Below are 20,085 nucleotides of genomic sequence, written 5' to 3' on the forward strand. Positions count from 1 at the left end.
GTACTTGGCGTTGGTGAGGCCACACCTCAAATGCTGTGTTCAGTTCTGGGCCCCTCACTAGAAGGACATTTTGGTGTTGAAGCATGTCCAGAGGAGGTAACAAAGCTGGTGAAGGGTCTGGAGAACAAGTTTTATGAAGAGCAGCTGAGAGACCTGAGGAGGCTGAGAGGAGATATGATCTTTCTCTACAACCACCTGAAGGGCAGCTGTAGTGAGGTGGCTGTCAATCTCTCCAGTAATATATGACAGGACACAAGGAAATGAGCTCAAGTTGCAGCTGGGATGTTTAGACTGGACATTAGGAAGAATTTTTTCACCACGAGGGCTATTAAGGATTGGAACGGGCTGCCCAGAGAGGTGGTGGAGTCACCATCCCTGGAGATATTTAAAAGACACATAGTTGAGCTGCTGAGGGATATGGTTTTGCTTGGTTTGGTTTGGTTTGGTGATGGATCTGGCAGCATCAGGTGAGTGGTTAGACTCGATGATCTTAAAGGTCGTTTCCAACCATAATGATTCTACAATTCTATGAACCCACTTCCTACTTACATTTCTACCTTGGGACAATAGGACAAAATTCAGTTTAGAGAATCCATTTGGGTTTTTTTAAAGGCAATTGAAAAATCCAAGAGTCCCAAAAGCCACTAAAGTTTTCCTAATCTGCCTGGTTCCCCAGCCGTCTGTCTGTCAAGTCTGACAATAACTGCTGTGACACAAGTCTGCTAAAGAAATAGAACACCACAAACAGCCTGTTTAATGAACTAGTGGGAAGCTCAGATTAGCAATAAACATGGGAAGTGTGAGAAGTCTTGGCAAAAGCCAGTGAAAGTGCCACTTTTCTGCTCTGTACTTGAGCACTCCTTTTTATTGGATACGTTCACAATGGAGCAGGGAAATTCAGAACTTCTACATGTGGATTCATAGGTGTATGTCAATGTGATTCTACCTGTCCCAAAGAAAGAATGCTTTATTCTGATTCAGATGCTCTTCTTCTAAAATTTTCATTCATAACTTCATGGAAACCTGAATGCAGACATGGAGAGCTTGCTGGACTGGAAATACTCCTTTCAACGTGGACTTCTGCCTTGGTGGCGGTAAATCTGGAAAGGAGCACCAAAATAGTCCATGATCTGTATTGCAGTCACAGGGGAGATGTAATGGAAATTATTTCAGATTACCTACAATATTGGAACTGAAATTGTTCCCAAAGTCCACACACTATCAGAGGTTAAAAACCAAAGAAAAAACAAAATCAAAACAGAGTAAAACAATTGAGTAGAACGCTTTTTATCTGTCAGTATGGAAACAGATGTAAAACAAATAGTCTCAAAAACCCTGGAGTGTTCACTACTGTAGGATACACTTAAAAAAGCTAGAAATATAAACTATGAAAAATCATCCCTTACAGCTGAGTTCCTCACCCACAGGAAAAAGCTGAATTGTTTCTTCACCACCTCCAAGAAGATACCTTACCATGACCAGAACAATTTTATCATAATTTTTTTTCCTAGGAAGAACTGTGTGTCAAACTGAGGAAACTGGCATTGATTAGCTGAACCATAAGCCATTTGCCATGAATCTCTAACATTGCCCAGCAATTCGCTCCAGAGCATAGAGATCTACATTTGTAGCATACAAAACCAAAAACTTGTCAATTGAATCTTGATAATAAAAGAAAGTTGGGTACTTTTTAAAATGAGATGTAGGTAAAATGGAGTAACATATGGCTAGACAATATTATGAAAAGCCATTATTTCAAAATAAATATAGACTGATTGCCAAAGCAGCCAGGGCAAGAGCCTAACCCCTCTCAAAATTACAATAAGCATTAACTCCTTTCAAACCAGTTACAAGCAAAGATGAATCCTTCCAAATCAGTCTCCCTTCCCAATAAAGACATTGTTCAGAAATACTAAAAACATGCAATTGTGTAGGTCAACTGATCTTTAATAGACAGGGTACATACTGAAATTAGCAACACTAACCAAATTCATGTAAAGTTACTGTAAAGGGATCACACAATTTCAAGTGACAAAATGGATGAACGACATTATTCTAGACTAAACTGTCCTTGGAATGTGTATTTAAAAGTACTTCAAACATTGTAATCATTGAAACAGCACTCTTTCTTTTCTCACCTTTGCACTTCAGTAGACACTCCCCTGCGTTTAACCTTGAAAGTCACCAGTTTAAAACAAAAAATAGTCACTGGTACGTCTCCGTTTCCCCAGTCCAACAGAAGGAGCTGCAAGAGTCAAGGCTTTTTGTTCCATTTTCTCAGTACTGCTGTAGATGCCAGTACCAGGGAAGGAACTCAGCCACAGCAACACCGATAAAGATGATCTCCAAGAACCACATTCTTCAGAAAGAATAACCCAAAATTCATCAGGGATTAGAAGAACGCAGGGTACACCTAACTGGCTTCATTGTCTAAGAAGGCCTCAGTTATATCAGAACCATGGAAGATAAAAAACATCATTCCAGTTCACAGCAACATTGTTTGCTCATGCACTGTTATCAGGATGTGCTACCTTGTATTTCAAACCCTGTATTTCAATACTCTATTTCAAACCCTTCAAATTAAAGACAAAAGTGTAACAGCTGAGGTTGAAATGCATGCTGCAAGGAAACTTTTGCTATCATGTAGGGAAGTTATGTGATATTTAATGGGTTCATTTGCCTGGGAAAGAACAATAGGGACAGTGATCTGCAATTTTAAATGACCAGTCGAATTGGGGAAAGGAAGTTTTGACAGGTGCACTACTGGAAAAGTAGTTTATATTCTATTATGCAAGTGAATAACAGTCTTGGAATAAAATGCAACTCTTGTAGTGTTATAGAACAATTTCTTAAGATAGAAGTATTCAGATATAAAATGAGAAGTAGTGAGAATTTGCCAGGAAATTAAAGATGTATAAATTATTTATATAGCACATTAATTAAACCTTAAAAATGAGTGACAAGAGTAAAGGATAGAGAGTCAGCACATCTGTTGTTCTCAAGAACAGGCATCTTTTTCTTTCTTTTAATCCAACACTTAACATTTAGTTTTAAACTATTGTAGTTCTTCTCCTTGCTTTTAATTTTTAAATATTTTTGGGTCTCTGCAGGACTTCAGCTGCTGGTTGCACAGTTTCGTCTCCACTCAGAAAATGAAAAACATAGTGTGCAATGAACCTGAAATGGATTCGTGATCATTCATTCTTCAGTGACTGAGTTCCCTTTAAAGCCAGCTGCACAAGGGATCACAGCAGTGGGCAGAGGGAAACACGTAAGCTTCCTCAACACCTCCCTTCTTTTTCATCAGAATGTCTTTTCAAGGTGTGCACATGAAGATGGCATCACAGATGTCTGGATTAAACCCTTCCTTTAACTTTTTTCCATTTGAATTTTCTCCGTATTTTCATTTGACTGGGGAACACAGGGGTTTTGCCTTCACTGGCATAAGAATTTCAATTGCTTACAAAGTATACTGACATTAACAAAGCATCCAGTTAGTTCATTATTAGTATGAAACGTACGGTATCAATGCACGTTAAGGTTCTACCTGCAACAGAAATTCATCTCATGTTAGAATGTGAGGTACATCACTTGTACTCAGTACACGATTCCCTGTGAATTTTCACCCTTTGACAAAGCAGCAGAGACTGTACTTTTATTATATTAGTTATTTACTACTAACAGCATCTCTTTTTCCCTCACAGCCCCAAGGAGGGCTCAAATCAAAGGTATTAAGGCACTAAGACCAAGTTCTCAAAAGCAGCCCACACACTTGGACACATAACCTTGCTTCTGTTGAAGTAAACAGTAAAAATCCCTAGAACTAACTGGAATGAAAATCCAGGTTTGTAGCTTGGCACACGTGGAGTTCCCTTGGCAGAGGAATTCCCATGGGAAAAAAGAAGAATTCTTAGATTCTTAAAAGGAATGATCATTACTAAAGGTTCATAGTCAGTAAAGAAAAACTATCACTTTTAGGAGTTTGCCACTAGATGGAGCAATTTAATATTAAAATTAACATTTTAAAGCAAAACCTCTTGAATCAACTTTTGGATCTTTCACTAATACACTTCTCCCATTACCATTTTTTTAACGCTAAGGACACTTAAACATACTGTGTCCTTGCAGATTATGGAGCTAAGAAGTTCCATATGCATAAACACAAATGTTTCTATAGTTTACCTGTATTACATCAAAGACTGGAAATAGTAAACTGCAATTCTAAGGCACTTTAGCCAAACTGTCAATTTCATTTATCCACCAATCTACATCACATAATTTTGAGAAGCATTAAGAAATATTACGCTGTTTATCTGAGAGTTATGCTCTCTATTCACCACAGACACCACAACTTTTGCCAGCAAAGATTACTCCAAACCAGAAGCCTTAGGCTAAGATTCAGGGTAGACTTCACTATTATATATTTAGAACTCTTCTACATTTTAATATCAAAACTGAGAATTAAGAAGATTTTGTGCTGGCACATGAGAAAAAGAGATGACTTCATTACCCTGAGTCCCAATTTACATCAGTTGTACCTCAGATCCCTGTAGAGCTATAGTGCCTTCTGCAAGTGCAAGACCAAAAGTTGAACCTATGTCTACTTAAATTTCAAATGTTAATTTCAAGCAACAATTTACAGTCACTGCTATCCAAAATACTTCCTGGTAACATCCATCTGTACCTCATAAAGGTGACGTGTATGTTTAAAAAACAAACAAAACAACAGTGTTGTTGCTGAAAGTAGCTCTGAGGCACCAAAGGAAGTAAATCCTCAATGATTACATGGGTCTTACAATCCTTCTTAAATACTGGATTTGCTGGGAAAAGCAGAAGCAACAGAGTTAAGGACAGCTCACAAATGGCAACCCCCAACTGACCTCAGCTTCACTTTTTTCTTTTAAATGACTTCTGTTGTATTCTTATGAAATGTTTAGAATTTTGGAGTATGATTTGATAATCTGAATGTTATGAAAACAAATGATAACATACTGTCTGCTGTGTCTTGAGTCTCCGTGCCTTCTAATAGAGTATATAACATTAGCCTGCCTTTTATAGGACTTCTCTAATGTAAATCAACTTCTACCTGCATAGCAGGTATAAATAAAAACTGGATTTACTGTTGTGTTTAGGTCCATAGTGAAAATACATGCTTTTAGTGTACAGATGTGGTGCTTTCTTCCAATAATTGTTATTATTAACAATTGTGACTAATAAAAAATCCCAAACTTTAAGCTCTTAAGGTGTTTGTGCACTTCTCTCCTACAGAATTTGACCCTAGTTCCAACATTACTGAAGATACATCATTGACACGTCCCCATCATCTCCATCATTATTATGATCCCATTCAACTCGGGTCCAATCAAGCTAAGCTCTCCTACCTCAACCATATAGTCTTTAAGGACACTTAAGTTCACGACTGGCCTGCTATACAGAACTCAGGATAGAGAGAAAGAATATAAGATAGGAGGAGGGTAAATTTTATTATTTTATTTTTAACTTAGTACATTTCATTTCCATGCTTTGCTCCATCGCTGTACTTCTTCCAGTGAAGTGGAGGGGAGTGTGGAGTTTAAGTTGTGTGCAGGGAACAGACAGAAGAAAACAAAGAGCTAGTCAAGAGGGAAAGAATGACAGTATGCTGAATAAGACATTCCATTAGAGACATTTCTACCATTTGTGTAAAAGCTGCCTTCATTACAACTAATATGTCAACATTGCAGCAAGCAAAGAGGTAAATGAATGTAAAGAAAATCCAGGTTATCACTTTTCAAGTATCAAGCCAGTACACTTTAGCCCTCTCCTCCATTAACTCCACCTCAGTGTTTCCCTCTGTCTCAACTGTTCCTTGACAGCACAGATAAAGAAAACAGATCAAGGCTCCAAAACATTTTTCAAAATGTTCTTCAGTAGTTTCTACCCTCCTTTTTCTTACAAAGAAGAAAAAAGTCCACTAACTGCAAACTACCTGCTAGGCAGCAAAAAACTTGAAAGCAGTTTATATTTCTACTAGGATATTTCCTTATGGTCAGTATAATGAATGGTTCAAATCCAAGGTGATAATGATAGTGTGGGATTTCACCAAAAGCCTTTCAAGGCACTTTGAAGCTACTTAAACCAAATTAATTCAGCTCAGTCCTTTAGACATCCAATGTTCACTCTGTAACACAAAAACAGGCTACAAAAAGCAAACCACTGTTTAAAAGAAAATGTATTACACTTTAAAAAAATCACTGATATCTATGTATCTAAGCAAATTAAGACATGCACAAGAACTTAATTGTTGCTGCTCTTTGAGACACACCTAATCATTTCACTTTTCAGTCAGAAAAGCCAATCCACAGTTAACTTTGCAACCAGTCTCCAGTACAGGAATCTCACCTAAGTCTTTCTACACTGTGTAGGCAAACTGAGAATGCCAGCAGATTTATTCACACCAAAAGAAAATGCCTTTGAAGATCTTGAAGACACTTGAAAGTTAAAAAAGCATCCCAAACAGAACTGTGAAATTAACTTCTCTGCTTAACTCTATTACAGCCATCCTACTCCAAAGGCGGAGTAGAAATAAAAACAAAAGAAAGCAAGAAGGGAAAGAAGAGAGATACTACTCTTATTTCCTCACTTACACTTAAATACCATTTTATTAAGTGGAATACACTGTAACAAGCAATCTCTGAACCACGGAGCTCAAAAGCAGTAGAACTTGAAACAATGCAATGTGAAGCTTCACTAAATTACATGAGAGCAAGTTTGTTTGCCATAACATGAGAATAAAAGAATTGGGGGTGGGGCAAGACAGCGAGTGAAGAGTAGGAAGAGAGAAAGAACATTTTTGTTAACAACACTAACATTTTTTTGAACGTCTTTCTCTCAGCATAATTTGATGCAATTGTCATTTTCTCTGAAAGTTGTTAGGCACTCTCCTCTCCTGGCAATGTCAGTCCCAGCAGAGCAAGGAGAATGCAATTAGAGCTAGCTATAAACCTGCCTGGTAACTCTCTAGTTTCAAGTGTTCATTAGATGAAGATAGATCTGCCCTTTTAATTCAGAGACATTGCATACTAAGTACAAGTTAATAACTACTTAGGACTTCAATCCCTGACAGAGTTACATATGCAGGCTACTGTCTCAGAGGAGATAAAGACGTTGGGAGAAAAGACAGCCTTCAAGTTAATCATGACCAAAAATCATTACCATCTAAGACTGAGTGTCTGATGAAGTCTGTTTCAGGATCACTTGACATAGTTGTTTATAATGTCCACAAACATATTAGAGCTAAAGAAAACTTTGATGTACGGACATTACATCACCAGACACGGCACTGCGGCTGTACATGTTATCAGGCAGAGGATTAGTTCCCATTTCTGACAGCCTTTGCTGTAGATTTCAAAATAACAAATTAAAATTGGTTGAGAGAAGTACACGAGTCACACACATTAACTTCCACAACACAGAGTGAGACCAGTCTGTTGGCACCATGATTCAGAGGAGAACGGACGCAATCTTCCGCCTTTTGCACACCCTGCTGGGAGCTGCTAGCAAATATGCAGTCCAGCATTGCTGGCAGCAATGCACTTTCCACAGGCAGCTCAAATCTCACCTTAGAAGCATGCAACAGATATCCTTGCAGCAGCCTTTCCAGCACATATCTCCTACTTAGGTAGGTTTCTCTGGGGATGCCCATGTCTGTCTCATCCTTTGCAACACATTTTCCTCTCCACTAAATGCAGACTGTGACTTCAGCTATGTTGTGACTCTTAAAATGTTTATTTTATATTTGCAAAGCCTTCTGTAGGAATTTCACTTTTGTAGAATCATGGAAAGTTGCACTCTAAAGGTGCATGTGAAAATCTTTCCATTATCTCCAGAGCTCCAATTTTCTAGTGTCTATTCAAGGCAACTTTAAGTCACAGCCACCTATCTTTCTTCAGAATAGAGCAATATATTTTGAATCACTCTTGAGTACATTTTGCTTTGTTTTTGTAATGAACTAAGGTACTTTCCATCAGCCACCATTTGAATCAATGTGCTTGCAAATGACAGAAATAAAGCAATGAAATCAGGAACCATCCAAAGGTACAGTTAACTTGCTTGTACTGATCTCTTATCTACATTCATAGAAAATAGAGTCTTGATGTTACCAATGCTGTACCAGGCCCTGTTCACTTCTGTGGATTCAATGAAATCACAAGAGTCCATCTGTGCAGAGCTCACTGCAGAAACAACATGGAGTATGTTAAGCTTGATCCTATAATCAAGTTTAATTAGAATCACTGGGACTTAGCATAGGTGTAAAGATCCATCATGTTGATCCACTTGTAGGATCATAGCCTTAATGTAAAGACATAAAGCATTTCATTATTACTTCAAATAATCCAAGTTGATCTCCTTTAAAGAAATGAGGTCTGATCTCACAGCTGCTTCTGCACAGGTAGGACACTTCCTCTCCACAGGGTTCCACTGATATTAACTGGCATAAGGCAGATTTTCCCTTGTAAGAGACTGAGGGAAAAGAAGGAGAGGAGGCAATAACAGGAATGAACCTCCTTCCCCTGGAGCACTCTCTTCTCACTGACTGCAGGCCTTCCCAGGGCCCAGAATTAATAAAACAGATACTGAGATAAGGTTTGTTGTACTCTGCTCCTAGTAACATCTGTCTACTGGGCTGGGTGATAATAAGCCTGCATCTAGCCTTGGGTAATAGTATGTAAACACAGAAGACAAATTTTAACTAGAAAGTGTGCAGCAATTGCTAGCAGGGTTATGATTACATCACAGTAATCCACTCAAAAGTTACATGATTAGCCATGTAATTAAAAGAGTAATAAAGGAATAGCTTAAGAATACGCAAAATTGGAAGGCACCAGAAGAGCTAAATAACTTACATTGTCATTTTAGTTTTCTGTTTATGACAAGTCACCATCTTGTCCTCTTCACTGTCAGCGATACATCAGAAAAAGCCCCAGAGAGCTCTCATGCTTTCTCACAGAAGCCTTTTCTTACATGGAATTCCCTTTAAGAAAGCTGAGCAAAAGGTTGGTATTAACTTCTAAGAAATACTGTGGAAGAAGTGAGTTTTCAAGAAAGGAATTTATATTCTGGAGTTAAATACATTAAAATGATCCACACATTTGACTTTTCTCCTGTTCAGTATTTTCTTTAATAAACACTATCTCCTGTTCCATGTTTTCTTTAATAAACTCTATCAGGTTGCTGGTCTAAGATTATTTAATTTTTTTAATATCAAAGTTCAACACAGTCTAAACACATTTATTTCTAAATCTCTTGCAAGAAGCTCTTCAAAGTAAAGCTTTCTTCTACACCCACAGTGATTTGAGAAGCAAAACAGGAAGATGAAAAGTACTATTCTTCATTAACATACTATTTTTTCAACATCTCCAGGCTGAAGTAAACAAACAAACAAGGCAAAGACATTCTCCTCTATTTCCTGTGCCCCATAGCTCCAGGATTTCACAGTTTTCAGATGATCCAACCCAGAAGGCCAACTATGGCAATACAAGACTAACACTGTCATGTCTGGAACTCAGAGAGAATAAGTGGTTACCTTATAAAAATCTGTTGTGTTGTGCGTTTTGGTTTTATTTAACTCATGTTGGAGCTACATTTGTTCAACATATTTGTCTTTACTCCTAAGTAAAAGAAGTTAAAGAAAAGGTTATTCCAAAGTAGACTAGAACTGTGAATTTCAACATTCTCACTTTATGAGAGAAAGAAGCATTTCCTTTAACAGGTTTCAATATTACTTGATTTTTTTTTTCTCCACCATCAAAAAAGTCACCAACTCCTTGAGCTTGTTCTGTGCTTAAAAAAGTGATGGGATGGCCTAGTATTGCTGTCCTCACTCACCTACTAACATAACACATGTAGAATGGTATCTAATTTCTTCCTTCCAAGGAGTTTCACTTCACCTCTATACCCAAGCATGTCTCTACACTCTTGTCCCTCTAGAATACATCACTAATTTAAGCTTCTGGTTAATGTTGCTTAAGTAAAAACTTTTTCCTGGTAAGAGTCCTGCTGGTAGTTCGTGCAATAATACAATAATTAACACCTATCTAGTGTTCCTCACAACAACATACACTTCACCAAGTGAAGACAAGCTCTTCATTAGATGATAAACAAGATTAGTTAGATCTATTAAAGAAAACCAACAACAACAAAAAAAAAACCACCTAGATTTTGCTTACAATATCCTGGATATTTTTCTAGAGTTCTGTACTATGCTCAAGGGTTCACAAGGTGTACTTTGCACCACTTGAAACACTGAAAGTCTCAGCTGCTTACTTTTACAAGTCTTTGGGACAAAGACTTTACTAACACAACCTGAAGAAGAGAAATAATGAAAGGCACTGCCAATGTTACTGACATCCCTTTCATTCAGTTTGCTTTCCTAGCATGCTAGTAGAGTGTAGGGAATGAGCTAACAAAATAACGGCTGAAGAAACAGCGTTCAGATATTTTAAGGCATGGGCTGAATTCAGGATTCCATATAATGCTGAATTTTTGAGCCTCGTATACTTAACTGCCTTCTGTTTTGAGACTCACTCAGAATGTTCTCTCTTGCTCAGTAACTCACTGTCACAGTAGTTAAATGTAGAGCTACAGTTGTCCAGCACTGCCTGTATTTTCTAGACTCTGGAGGAAGAACAGTTACCTACAAGAGATAGAACTAGGTTAATGTTTTTTCTCAAACCGGTTACTCTTTAGATTCCTGTAACACTACACTTCTGTCAAAGAATCTAGGACTTAGCTCTTCCAAGTTGTGTAAATAACATTGGGAATACGAAAAAGATTACAGGCCCTTTCTTGACAGGGATAACAATATGTTTCAGGCAACACTCAGTACGGCGGCTAGGTTAAGCATGAACTGAAGTCAGCTGTTTGTTTTAGACTCTCAAAGCCTAACTAACTTTGTTGATACCCATTCATATATTTACAGATTTTTCTCTAGGGCACGATTTGTGTTTTCCTCTGACCACATCTAATAAAACAGACATGCTAGCACATTGACTTTTACTCCTCTGCAATGTGAGCAGGTGAGGAGCTTCAGTAATGGATCACATCCACCGCTGACAAGTACACAGAGTTACTAAGTCACAGTAACCCAGTCAGTCCTGATAACTTCTCTATATCCTTAAACATCCATTCTCAAAAACAGTTTAATTTTAAATATACTTCAGCATCACTCTATCATGTACAAGATGAGAAATTACTGTTTAAATGTCTTTGTGCCACTCACCTCCACTTTTTCCACAAAATGTCCAAAATCACACAACGCTCCACAAGTAAAGCCAATTCATGCCTTTTGACACATGCTGCACAACTAAGACTACTTCATACAACTGACAGCAAAGCTGTGCTAGCATAAACTTTACTGGACAAGGTGAAACTGACAAAAGTTTGGCCAGGAAGTTTGGTGAGGAGTAACTAAGACTCCTCTACACAGCCTTTTTTACAATTGAGTTATATGAATGAAATTCTTCTCAATAACCAAGTTATTTAGAACCAAGGAATTTACAGTGACTACAGAAGGTGTATGCTTCAAAAATTTTACCCCAGTTCTATGCCAGTTCCTGATACAATTTAACGTAACGTACAATTTAGGTTCAGATGTAACACATTTCTTTGTGATATCTAAGACACGTTCCCCTCACTGGCTGCTGTCATGTACTAATGCAGCAGCAAACAGCAATTACATTAATCTTGCATTAAAAAACTCTGTTAACCCCAGATTTATGACTTTTCAATATTCAAAATAATGACTGTTACAGCAACTGGCAGGTAAAGTTTTCCTCCTCTCTGCTTTTACTTTTTTTCTCCCAGCCTGTAATTGTCTGCCACACAGAACAAGAATTAAGCCATTGGCTTCAGGCAGACTAAGTCTATATGTAGATTTGTGTATATGCAAAATTATGAACTATATCAATGTATCTACTTCAGGCATAAGTTAGTGAAAAACTCTCATTCCTGTAAAGACGTGCACCGTTACCTTAGAGTTATCTTATTATTTCTTTTATATGAAATTAACTGTGTGTGCATGTTCAGAAACTTATTTTATACTGCATGACAGTACTTCAGATTGTCTGCTTTGTTTGGTGCTCAACAGTGGAACATACTTCCACTTCTTATACAGAACACTTTAAATGTTTCAAATTTGCTAGCAATAGCAGTGGTAATTAAATGTTTACCTCTCCTATTCCTTTTTTCCTCAAAACAGAACAAAAAAGACCCCCAATCCTCCAAAAGTTAAACTTGTGGTTCTAGAGCAAACAGACCACTATTGGCCTGTAGCCACATAGGGATGCACTAGCATAAACCGAACAAACACTGACACTTGCATGAAGATGAATCCATCAAAAATGTCTCACCTCATCCCAGTTTGACATGGACTGTACAGATAAAATCAGCAGTTTTAATTGCTTCCACACATTGTTTTGCAGGAATTCAATTAGCCTAATGTAAAACCCAATATTAAGGTGGGAAAAGAATGTATGGTGTGTACATGCTAGCCAATAGAAAGCACAGGTGAAAAAAAACCTTAAACGGCCACAGGCAGGAAACTGAGAATAAACGCTACTGTCACATGCTGCCAAGAGGGAAGAGAAACCATTTCCTCCCAGACACTCAAAGTGACTTTGAAGCTCTCAGCAGCTTATTATTCTGCAGACTAACTGTGCAGTGCCAACCCCCCACAAAACACACCAAGCGGCCCACGTAGGTATGTTTTGCCCTTTAAAACTATGAAGAACGGTATTAACAGCCCCCACTCACCACAACCTCCTGGGCCACTGCTCCCGGTCCCCGGGGCGGCAGGTGGCTGCCCTCTCTCCGGACGCCTGAGACAAGCGTGACCTTTCCTGAGCTAGCTGCTTTTGCTAACAAACTCCCAGGTGGCTTCACCTGTCTCCTAGGTCTGGCGGAGCCGAAACCAGTAGCCCCTAACACCAGGGATGCGCCATGCGCCACACGCCCCCCTCCTCTCCTCTCCTCTCCCCTCCCCTCCCCTCCCCTCCCCTCCCCACCCCACCACACGAGAAAACGACGGGACTCGCGGCGCCGGGGCTTTACAGAAAGGGAAAAGGCCCCTAGGGGAGGACGGCGAGGTAGGAGAGAGGGAGGGAGGTGGCGTGGAGCTGACAGGGCCGAAGGGGAGCGCTGCCCGTCGCGCTGCCGGCTGCCCGCGGGGGGCGGAGCGGGGCCGGAGCAGGCCGCCCGCTGCCTCCGGGGAGCCCGCTCTTCCTCCCCACACAGCGTCACGTGCTCCGGGAGCCGCAAAGCGGCCAGGCTTTTGCGACAGGGTGACAGCCAAATGGTGCGACATCCGCGGCAGCCGCAGGAGCAGCAGCCGCGGCGGCCGAGCGCTGCCAGGGCCGAGCGCCGCGCCTGGGCGGGGGAGCGCACCGCGGCCCGGCGGGGACCGCTCCGCACCGCGCCCCGGCGCGACCTCCATGAGAGGAAGGGGGGCGGCGGCGTCCCCTCCCGCATCCCCCTGCCTGCTCCCCCCGCCTCCGATGCGCCCTTAGTCCCGGCCCCGGTCCCGCCTCCCTCGCTCCCCTCCCCGCCGGCGGCGGCGGCAGCAGCAGAAGCGTCCAGGTGCGGACTTCAAACCCCAGCGCAATGGCGTCCAACGCGGCCGAGAGGGAGATCCTCTTCACCGAGCTCCAGGTAAGCGGCGGCGGCGTCCCTCGGGGCGCCGCCCAGCCCCGCGCCGCTTCCCCTCCCTCTCGGGGAGGATGGAGCCGCCGCCGCGCCCCGCCGCCCCCTGCCCGCCGCTCGGCGCCCACCCCGCCCCGCGGCCGCGTCGGGGGGGGGGGGGGGGGTAGCGGAAGCCCGTGCCCACCCCAGGCCTCTTCCCGCCGCTCTCCCCCGGGAGCGGAGGCGCCGCCGCCCGGTCGTGGCCCCACCCCCGCTGCCGGCCGCGACCCGCTTTTGTCTGCGCTCGGCTCCCTCCTTCCCCGCGCCCAGCAGCCGCGTCCCTCCGGTGGGGCCTGCCCGGGGCTGCGCCCCCGGCCGCGGCCCCGCCGCCCAGAAAGCGCCCTCCAGCAGCGCGGGGGTTGCCCGCTCCCGCCGGCGGAGCCGCTGCGATGGCCGGTAGTTCTCACCCCCCGCTACCGCCGCCCAGGCACGGTGCTCGTCAGGGCCGCGGCCGTAGGGACTCCCGGTAGCCACCCCACTGCCTGCGTCAGGGTCAGGCAAAGAGCTTTTCTCCTCTACATCGCACCGCGCAAGAATCGGGGCAGCTTCCTCTATGTAGGCCTTGAACCGAGAGCCTGTGAAGAAGAAAAAATGGTTTGACTGACGTTATTTGTCTCGCCGAAAAAGTTCTTGTCGTTACAAAAATCACCCACCAAAACAGAAAACCAAAGCCAAACAACAAACAATTCCCCGGCACCGTAAAAGCTGAAAACTCATGTGTTTGTTGTTTTCATCCCGGCAAGTTGCCCTTGTCTATGCAACTGTTACTTTCCTGCTTGTCAGCTGCAGGGTTAGGTGCGATCCTAGAGCTCCCCTTTTTGTGCTCATCTTTAAATGTCAGCTCAACCTGCTAGCTCTTCCACTTCCTTGTCCAGAAGAAAGCTTGGTACTTTTTTTTTCCCTTTTCTTCTGTTTTTTTTTTGTTTCACATATACAGCACTAAATCTATCCAAGTTGTTTTGGTTAACCAGGCAAAGAATGTGTCTCTGAATTTATTAGTTGGACAATTAGCCAAAGTAAGAAGTCCATAAATGGAAAGATTGAATTTAACACTCAACTAGAAATTAGAATGGCATGCTTTAAAAAGGAGAAATAAAATTTCCTGTATGCTGTTAAGTTTTCCTGTAATTTAAAATGTTAGCCATCAGCTCACTTGAGTAACAAAGGAAAAGGTGGCACAAGAGAGGTGTAGCAGCCTACTTAGTATCGTAGCACATGAGGTGGCTGAAGGCTAAGAATCCATCTAAAATGCTGAACTTTAATCAGTGGCTCATAAGTGTCTAGGAAGAATTGCTATGTTAATACAAACTTGATACGATGATATATAAGCTGGTAAACCTGTTTGAAGTGGTTGAGCTGTGTGAATAAGTAACTACGGTAGTGTTACAGGTAAGCTAAATGGAAGCAGAATTTTTGTAGAGGTACTGAGAGTAGCATTCATATTAAATTGAACAGAAGAGTGTCTTGGATTTTTTGCTTGTTGAGACTGATTTGTTGTTGGGGTTAGAGAGGTTTCATGTTGATTACTTTTTCCTTGGAAGATGAGGGTGACAGTTGTATTAATTTTTTACTATTAATTTTTTGGTTTACTACTGATTTTTTTAGATTCTTTGATTGCACCGTCTCTTCCATTCTCTGTGCTAACTTCTGTATCAATATAGTTCCTTGGGCAAGACACAAGGGTTATGAAGTTGATGTGGAGATCTTAGTTGGGTTTAAGCTAACTTTTAGGTGTTTTTAAGTGGAACTTCCATATCAGGAAGAATCACTGTAAAGGTGGTGAGTTCTTTTGCAGTGACATGTGTTAGCAGTGGAATATAAAGGCATCAACTTCATTTTTCTAGGGAATTCTTCAAATTATTCTTCTTATAACTGTATCTAAAAGTTTCTTTAGAGTCATGTTCCCAAAGTAAAGGGAACTACGGCGAAGTGTGAGACAACGCCATTTTGCTCATGTTTCTTCAGGATGAAACTTCCTCAATCTAAAGAACTGTAACTTAAAAAGTGCTTATACGTAAAATGAGCCTTTACTTGCCTATTGCAGTCTTGCACAGAAAGATGAGGAAGTTGTAGAATACATGTTTAAAGGTTGAAAGTGTCACGTAGTTGGGCTGCTCTAGATCATGAGCAATAGGTGGTTTAGGTGTTTCGCTAAATGAAAACCTACTGAAAACAAGCTAAACCCAGTGTTAATCCTAGACTTCATCCTTGGAATGGGTGGAACCTAAAACATCAGTCAGTGATCAATATTGCTTACTGACATCATATGTTCTGCACTTGGTTATGATAGCCCTGCATACTCCAGCATGCTGTAAGTAGGTATCTGTTAGGTTTGGGTCAAGCTGAGAAAAGTGGATCAGTAGTCATGAATCAACTGAGCTCTCCTGATACAAAGACTGGCAAACTTTCACAGCTACTAACAGGAAGTTAAGAGGGTTCTGAGAAAATATGAAAAACAAAAGGGCAAAATAGCCAACAGCTAAGAAGAAAGTGCTAAAACATAGATGTGGTATGTGTACTTGTTTCAGAGTGTACTGGGTTTCATTAAATGGGCCTTAGACCACAGTTCTCACACTGATAGTTCCATATTTTTTTAAGGATGGCTTTAAACACCTCTGCTAGCAAATATCCACTAGACATTTCTGTCCATTTTTTTCGACAAAATATTTTCTCCATTCATCTGTATCTTACTTTAAACATCTGACAGACAGTTAATAGGACATGGAAAGTATACCTTACTTCCAAATTTTTCACCTAAGTTTGTTCAAAGTGAAAAATGTAACACTCAGTCTTCAGTAGTTAGCAAATGTATGGTACAAAATAAACCTGACAGTGAACAAACCCTCTTTGTTAGCTTATTCTGTTTCTTAGATTCACCAGAAAAATTACCTGATTAACAAAGACTGAAAAATGCCATCAAGCCAGCTTACCTTTTTACCTCCTTTTATCTCCAGTACAGGTTCTTTTGTGGGAGAGGGAAGGATATTGGATAAGAATCAGTATTGCTGATGTTGCCTTCCCTTCCAAAATTCTGCTGTCCTTCTTTAGGCTTGCATCCTTTTAGAACTTTTTCTAACAGATAAACTACCCTCTCCAGTGCTTGCTTTCAGGTTAATTGCACAGTCTTTAACTCTTTGCTTCCTGGTGGAAGTGACAACTCTGTTTCCTCATAAAATTAAGCTTTAACTTACGATGCTGTAGACTGTTAAATAAGACATCCATGAGATAAAATCTTTTAAGTTTTATATGAAAAAGATGATGTGTTTTGGGGTTTTTAATCATTTTTTAAAACATTTTTCTGGAGGTAGTTTGGGGTAAGAGAAATTATTACTTAAAGTAGTTACATGAAGCTATTATGTATACAAAGTGATTGCACTTTTGTGCTTCTAGGTGTTCTCTATGACTTTTTTTTCTAGACAGCAATCTAAATGTTTTAAACTTTAGCCTTTTCTTAGTAACATTACAGGATTTATTTTAAGAAACATTTTGGTTCACTCAAAGTTGTGCTTCTAAAACAATAGATGTTTAATGCTGGAAAGAAACCTCACCAATATATTACTTGACTTTATTCACTTAAATGAAGTTATTTGGTCAAGACAGAATTCAGGTTATTCCCTGAAGTAAACAGGCACATAAAAGACTCGTTTGCTTCAAATGGGAGTGTTAAAGGCTCTACTTGGAATGAGTTTTTTCAGACTGTTCCATATATTTCTAAAATTACAAAATATTGGTGAAAATATCCTTATTTCTGTATTGGTCAGAATAAGAGATTTCTTTTTAAAATGGATATTTTCTCCTAATGGAAGCCTTAGTCATCTGATTCCCTAAGATGCTGTACTCGGGCATCTTGAAGCATAAATTTCATTAGAAAGTCATGTTTAAAGGCTGTTGGAGCTTTTTTTAAAGTAGTGATGATCAGTAGCACAACTGAAGTACGTGTAAATTACACTTACACGGTGGCACATCTGATATAGTTTTTAGTTTGTTTTATTTTTCCATTTCATATCTGGGACAAGAGTATTCATAAAATTAACATAACTCAAAAGTGCTCAGTATTTTGTGAGAATTATAAATGTTGGACACCTGAATCTTAGTTTACACAACTGTGTTTTGTATATAAATGTATAAAGTCATGTGCTTGTACCTAGCCACGTTGGTTTAAACTACTAAGCAGGACTCGGAAGACCTGCATTTCATTTGTGACTGCTCTCAACTAGGTGACATTAGGCAGATGACTTTGCTTACTCATGTCTCAGTTTCCTCATCTTTAGGATAGAGGTAATGATGCTTGCTTTTCTAGAGATAAAAAGTGCTGGGTATTTATTATTAGCCATGATCAAGTGCCTAAGGACACCTTAAAAAGGTACAAGTAACCTAATTAATCTGTTTTGAACAGGCGTTGTAATTAGACTGAACACTCAGCGGTAAGACTGCTTTCAAATACTGTTCAGCTAGGACAGATTAGCCTCAAATAATTTTGAATTACTCTTGTTTCCTCAGAACATGAAAATATCACATTCAAGTGAAAATATTTTGAACTACTCTACTGCAGATTAGACATGAAAATGTGTTTACAGCAACTTAGGACTTCTCGAGTCCCTACAAATGCTTCCAGAACAGATGGATTTAGGGAGGCACTTCAGCTTCTTTTTCTATTTGTGGATATATATTGCTCTTTAAACAATACTCTGTTCAAAACTTGTGTTAATAAAATATACATCCTGTTCTCAGTGAAACACAGTCCTTAAAATACCTTTCAGTAGGTGCAGGGGTGGGAGTTTTGGTTTTGTTTTGATTTGGGTTTTTTTCCATCTTCTGAATCCTGTCAGTCTGCTTGTAAACATAGGAACTTGTATGTGATGTAAACTTGTATGCATTTGACTGAATTTTCATCGGAGCAGATGTTGTTTTAACTCAAATTATTAGTGATGGCTACTAGAAAAGTCTAGTTATAGTATGTGTAATAGCTCTACTGGAACAGTTTTATATATTGTGAATGGTCATTCATTACAATGTAACCTAAAGTCTGCAGTAGAATAGCTAGATAAACATGTCCTTTACATTGGGAAATGGTGATTTAAGGGCTTAATGGTGGGATTAAGGATCTCTTCCTCACTGTCTCGGTGCTTTGCTGAATTAGAGACTAAGGCATTACATGGCTTCTAATTACATTCAGAGCAACAAAGCCTTATGTTGTGTTATATGCAGCATGAGGGTCTCTGCTTTTTGGTTTTGTTTTTTTCTAGAAATCACCTTGTACAACTGGTACAGCTTGGTTCGTTAGGCTTTTTGGTTTGTTTTCTCTGCGTGGATCCAGTAAGTGAATGGATTCAGGAACAGACTGAGCTGAGGCATCTCTCATAAGATACGGCTCTGTAGCAGTACTTCGAAGCTTTGATTATTAATGCTTGGTCTGCAGTTCCTGGCACAAGCAAAATAGCTTCTTTGCTAGTGTTTTGGGGTTTCAGCAGGGAGGGTGTTTATTTTAAAATAAATTAGATTTATGTTGTAGTATCTGATCTGTGATTTCTTTTACTTTGAGATACTATTTGAAAGTACTACATGGAAAGAGAAACCAGTGGTTAACAAAATGCTTTAAGCCTGTCTTTATGGTAACATTGTATCTTAGTTTGTTTATTTAAACTGCAACATTGTAATTATGTCACACTGACACCAGTGCACAGGATTTTTGTTACCAGCATTTTACATTTACTGTTTACTTACTGTTTGACTGCACACTGCTAAGTTGGGCTACCTGCGTGGCAGCCTGAGCATGCATCCTATGGAGCAAAGTTCTGCTCTGTGGGTTTTCTCGTGGTGATTTGTGGGGCATTTTCCTGAACCTTCGGGAGTTCCGTGGCTTTGTGTCAAACTAACGGTTTTGTGTTATCCATCAAATGCCAGTGCAACTTCTGGCAACTGCTGATGAGGAGGTAGGGCTGAGTTCTGTGGTGAGAAGGTACTGTAATATGAACAAGATGGTAGTAGTGTGCAATTGCAGGCTTATGTTCAGCTAAATGGACCAGCTCTGCTGGGAATTCTGCTGCTGTTGTACTGTAAGCAGTAGAAGAGGCTGAAATGAATCTATTCAGGCTCATGCATTTGACTTGACAAATAAGGTGAGTTGAGAGAGTTCATGTGATCAGTTACTATGGCTCAGTTATGAGACCACCAACTGTGGCTACCCACAGTTCTGATCTGATCTGATTTTTAAGAGTAGGCCACACCTTCTGTTGTTCTTTGTTAAGTACAGAAGCAGTTTCCTATACTCAGTATCAACATTATGCCTCCTTTGGCTGTAGTTTCGCTTTGCTATTACAGTGGTGTGCAGAGCGCTTCATGATTAGATGTACCATGATGGTAAAACTG

The 20,085-nt window shown here is 40.3% G+C and overlaps 1 protein-coding gene and 1 long non-coding RNA gene across 2 annotated transcripts in view; one reads left to right on the forward strand and one right to left on the reverse strand.

Moving 5' to 3' along the window:
• Positions 1 to 845: 845 nt before the first annotated feature.
• LOC133626231 (uncharacterized) lies at positions 846 to 12,977 on the reverse strand. The gene is made up of 3 exons (XR_009819375.1): positions 12,793 to 12,977; positions 8,886 to 9,024; positions 846 to 1,100 (listed from the first exon to the last, which is right to left on the reverse strand). It is a non-coding gene; the product is annotated as an uncharacterized LOC133626231 (long non-coding RNA).
• A 404-nt stretch (positions 12,978 to 13,381) lies between these two features.
• PKN2 (protein kinase N2) overlaps positions 13,382 to 20,085 on the forward strand; it is a 54,672-nt gene continuing 47,968 nt past the window's right edge. Inside the window, exon 1 of the mRNA XM_062003411.1 lies at positions 13,382 to 13,686. Within this exon, the coding sequence (XP_061859395.1) occupies positions 13,639 to 13,686 (48 nt within the window). The 5' untranslated portion in view covers positions 13,382 to 13,638. The remainder of the gene's footprint in view (positions 13,687 to 20,085) is intronic.

This window comes from Colius striatus, chromosome 10, assembly GCF_028858725.1.
Source record: "Colius striatus isolate bColStr4 chromosome 10, bColStr4.1.hap1, whole genome shotgun sequence".
Taxonomy (NCBI): domain Eukaryota; kingdom Metazoa; phylum Chordata; class Aves; order Coliiformes; family Coliidae; genus Colius; species Colius striatus.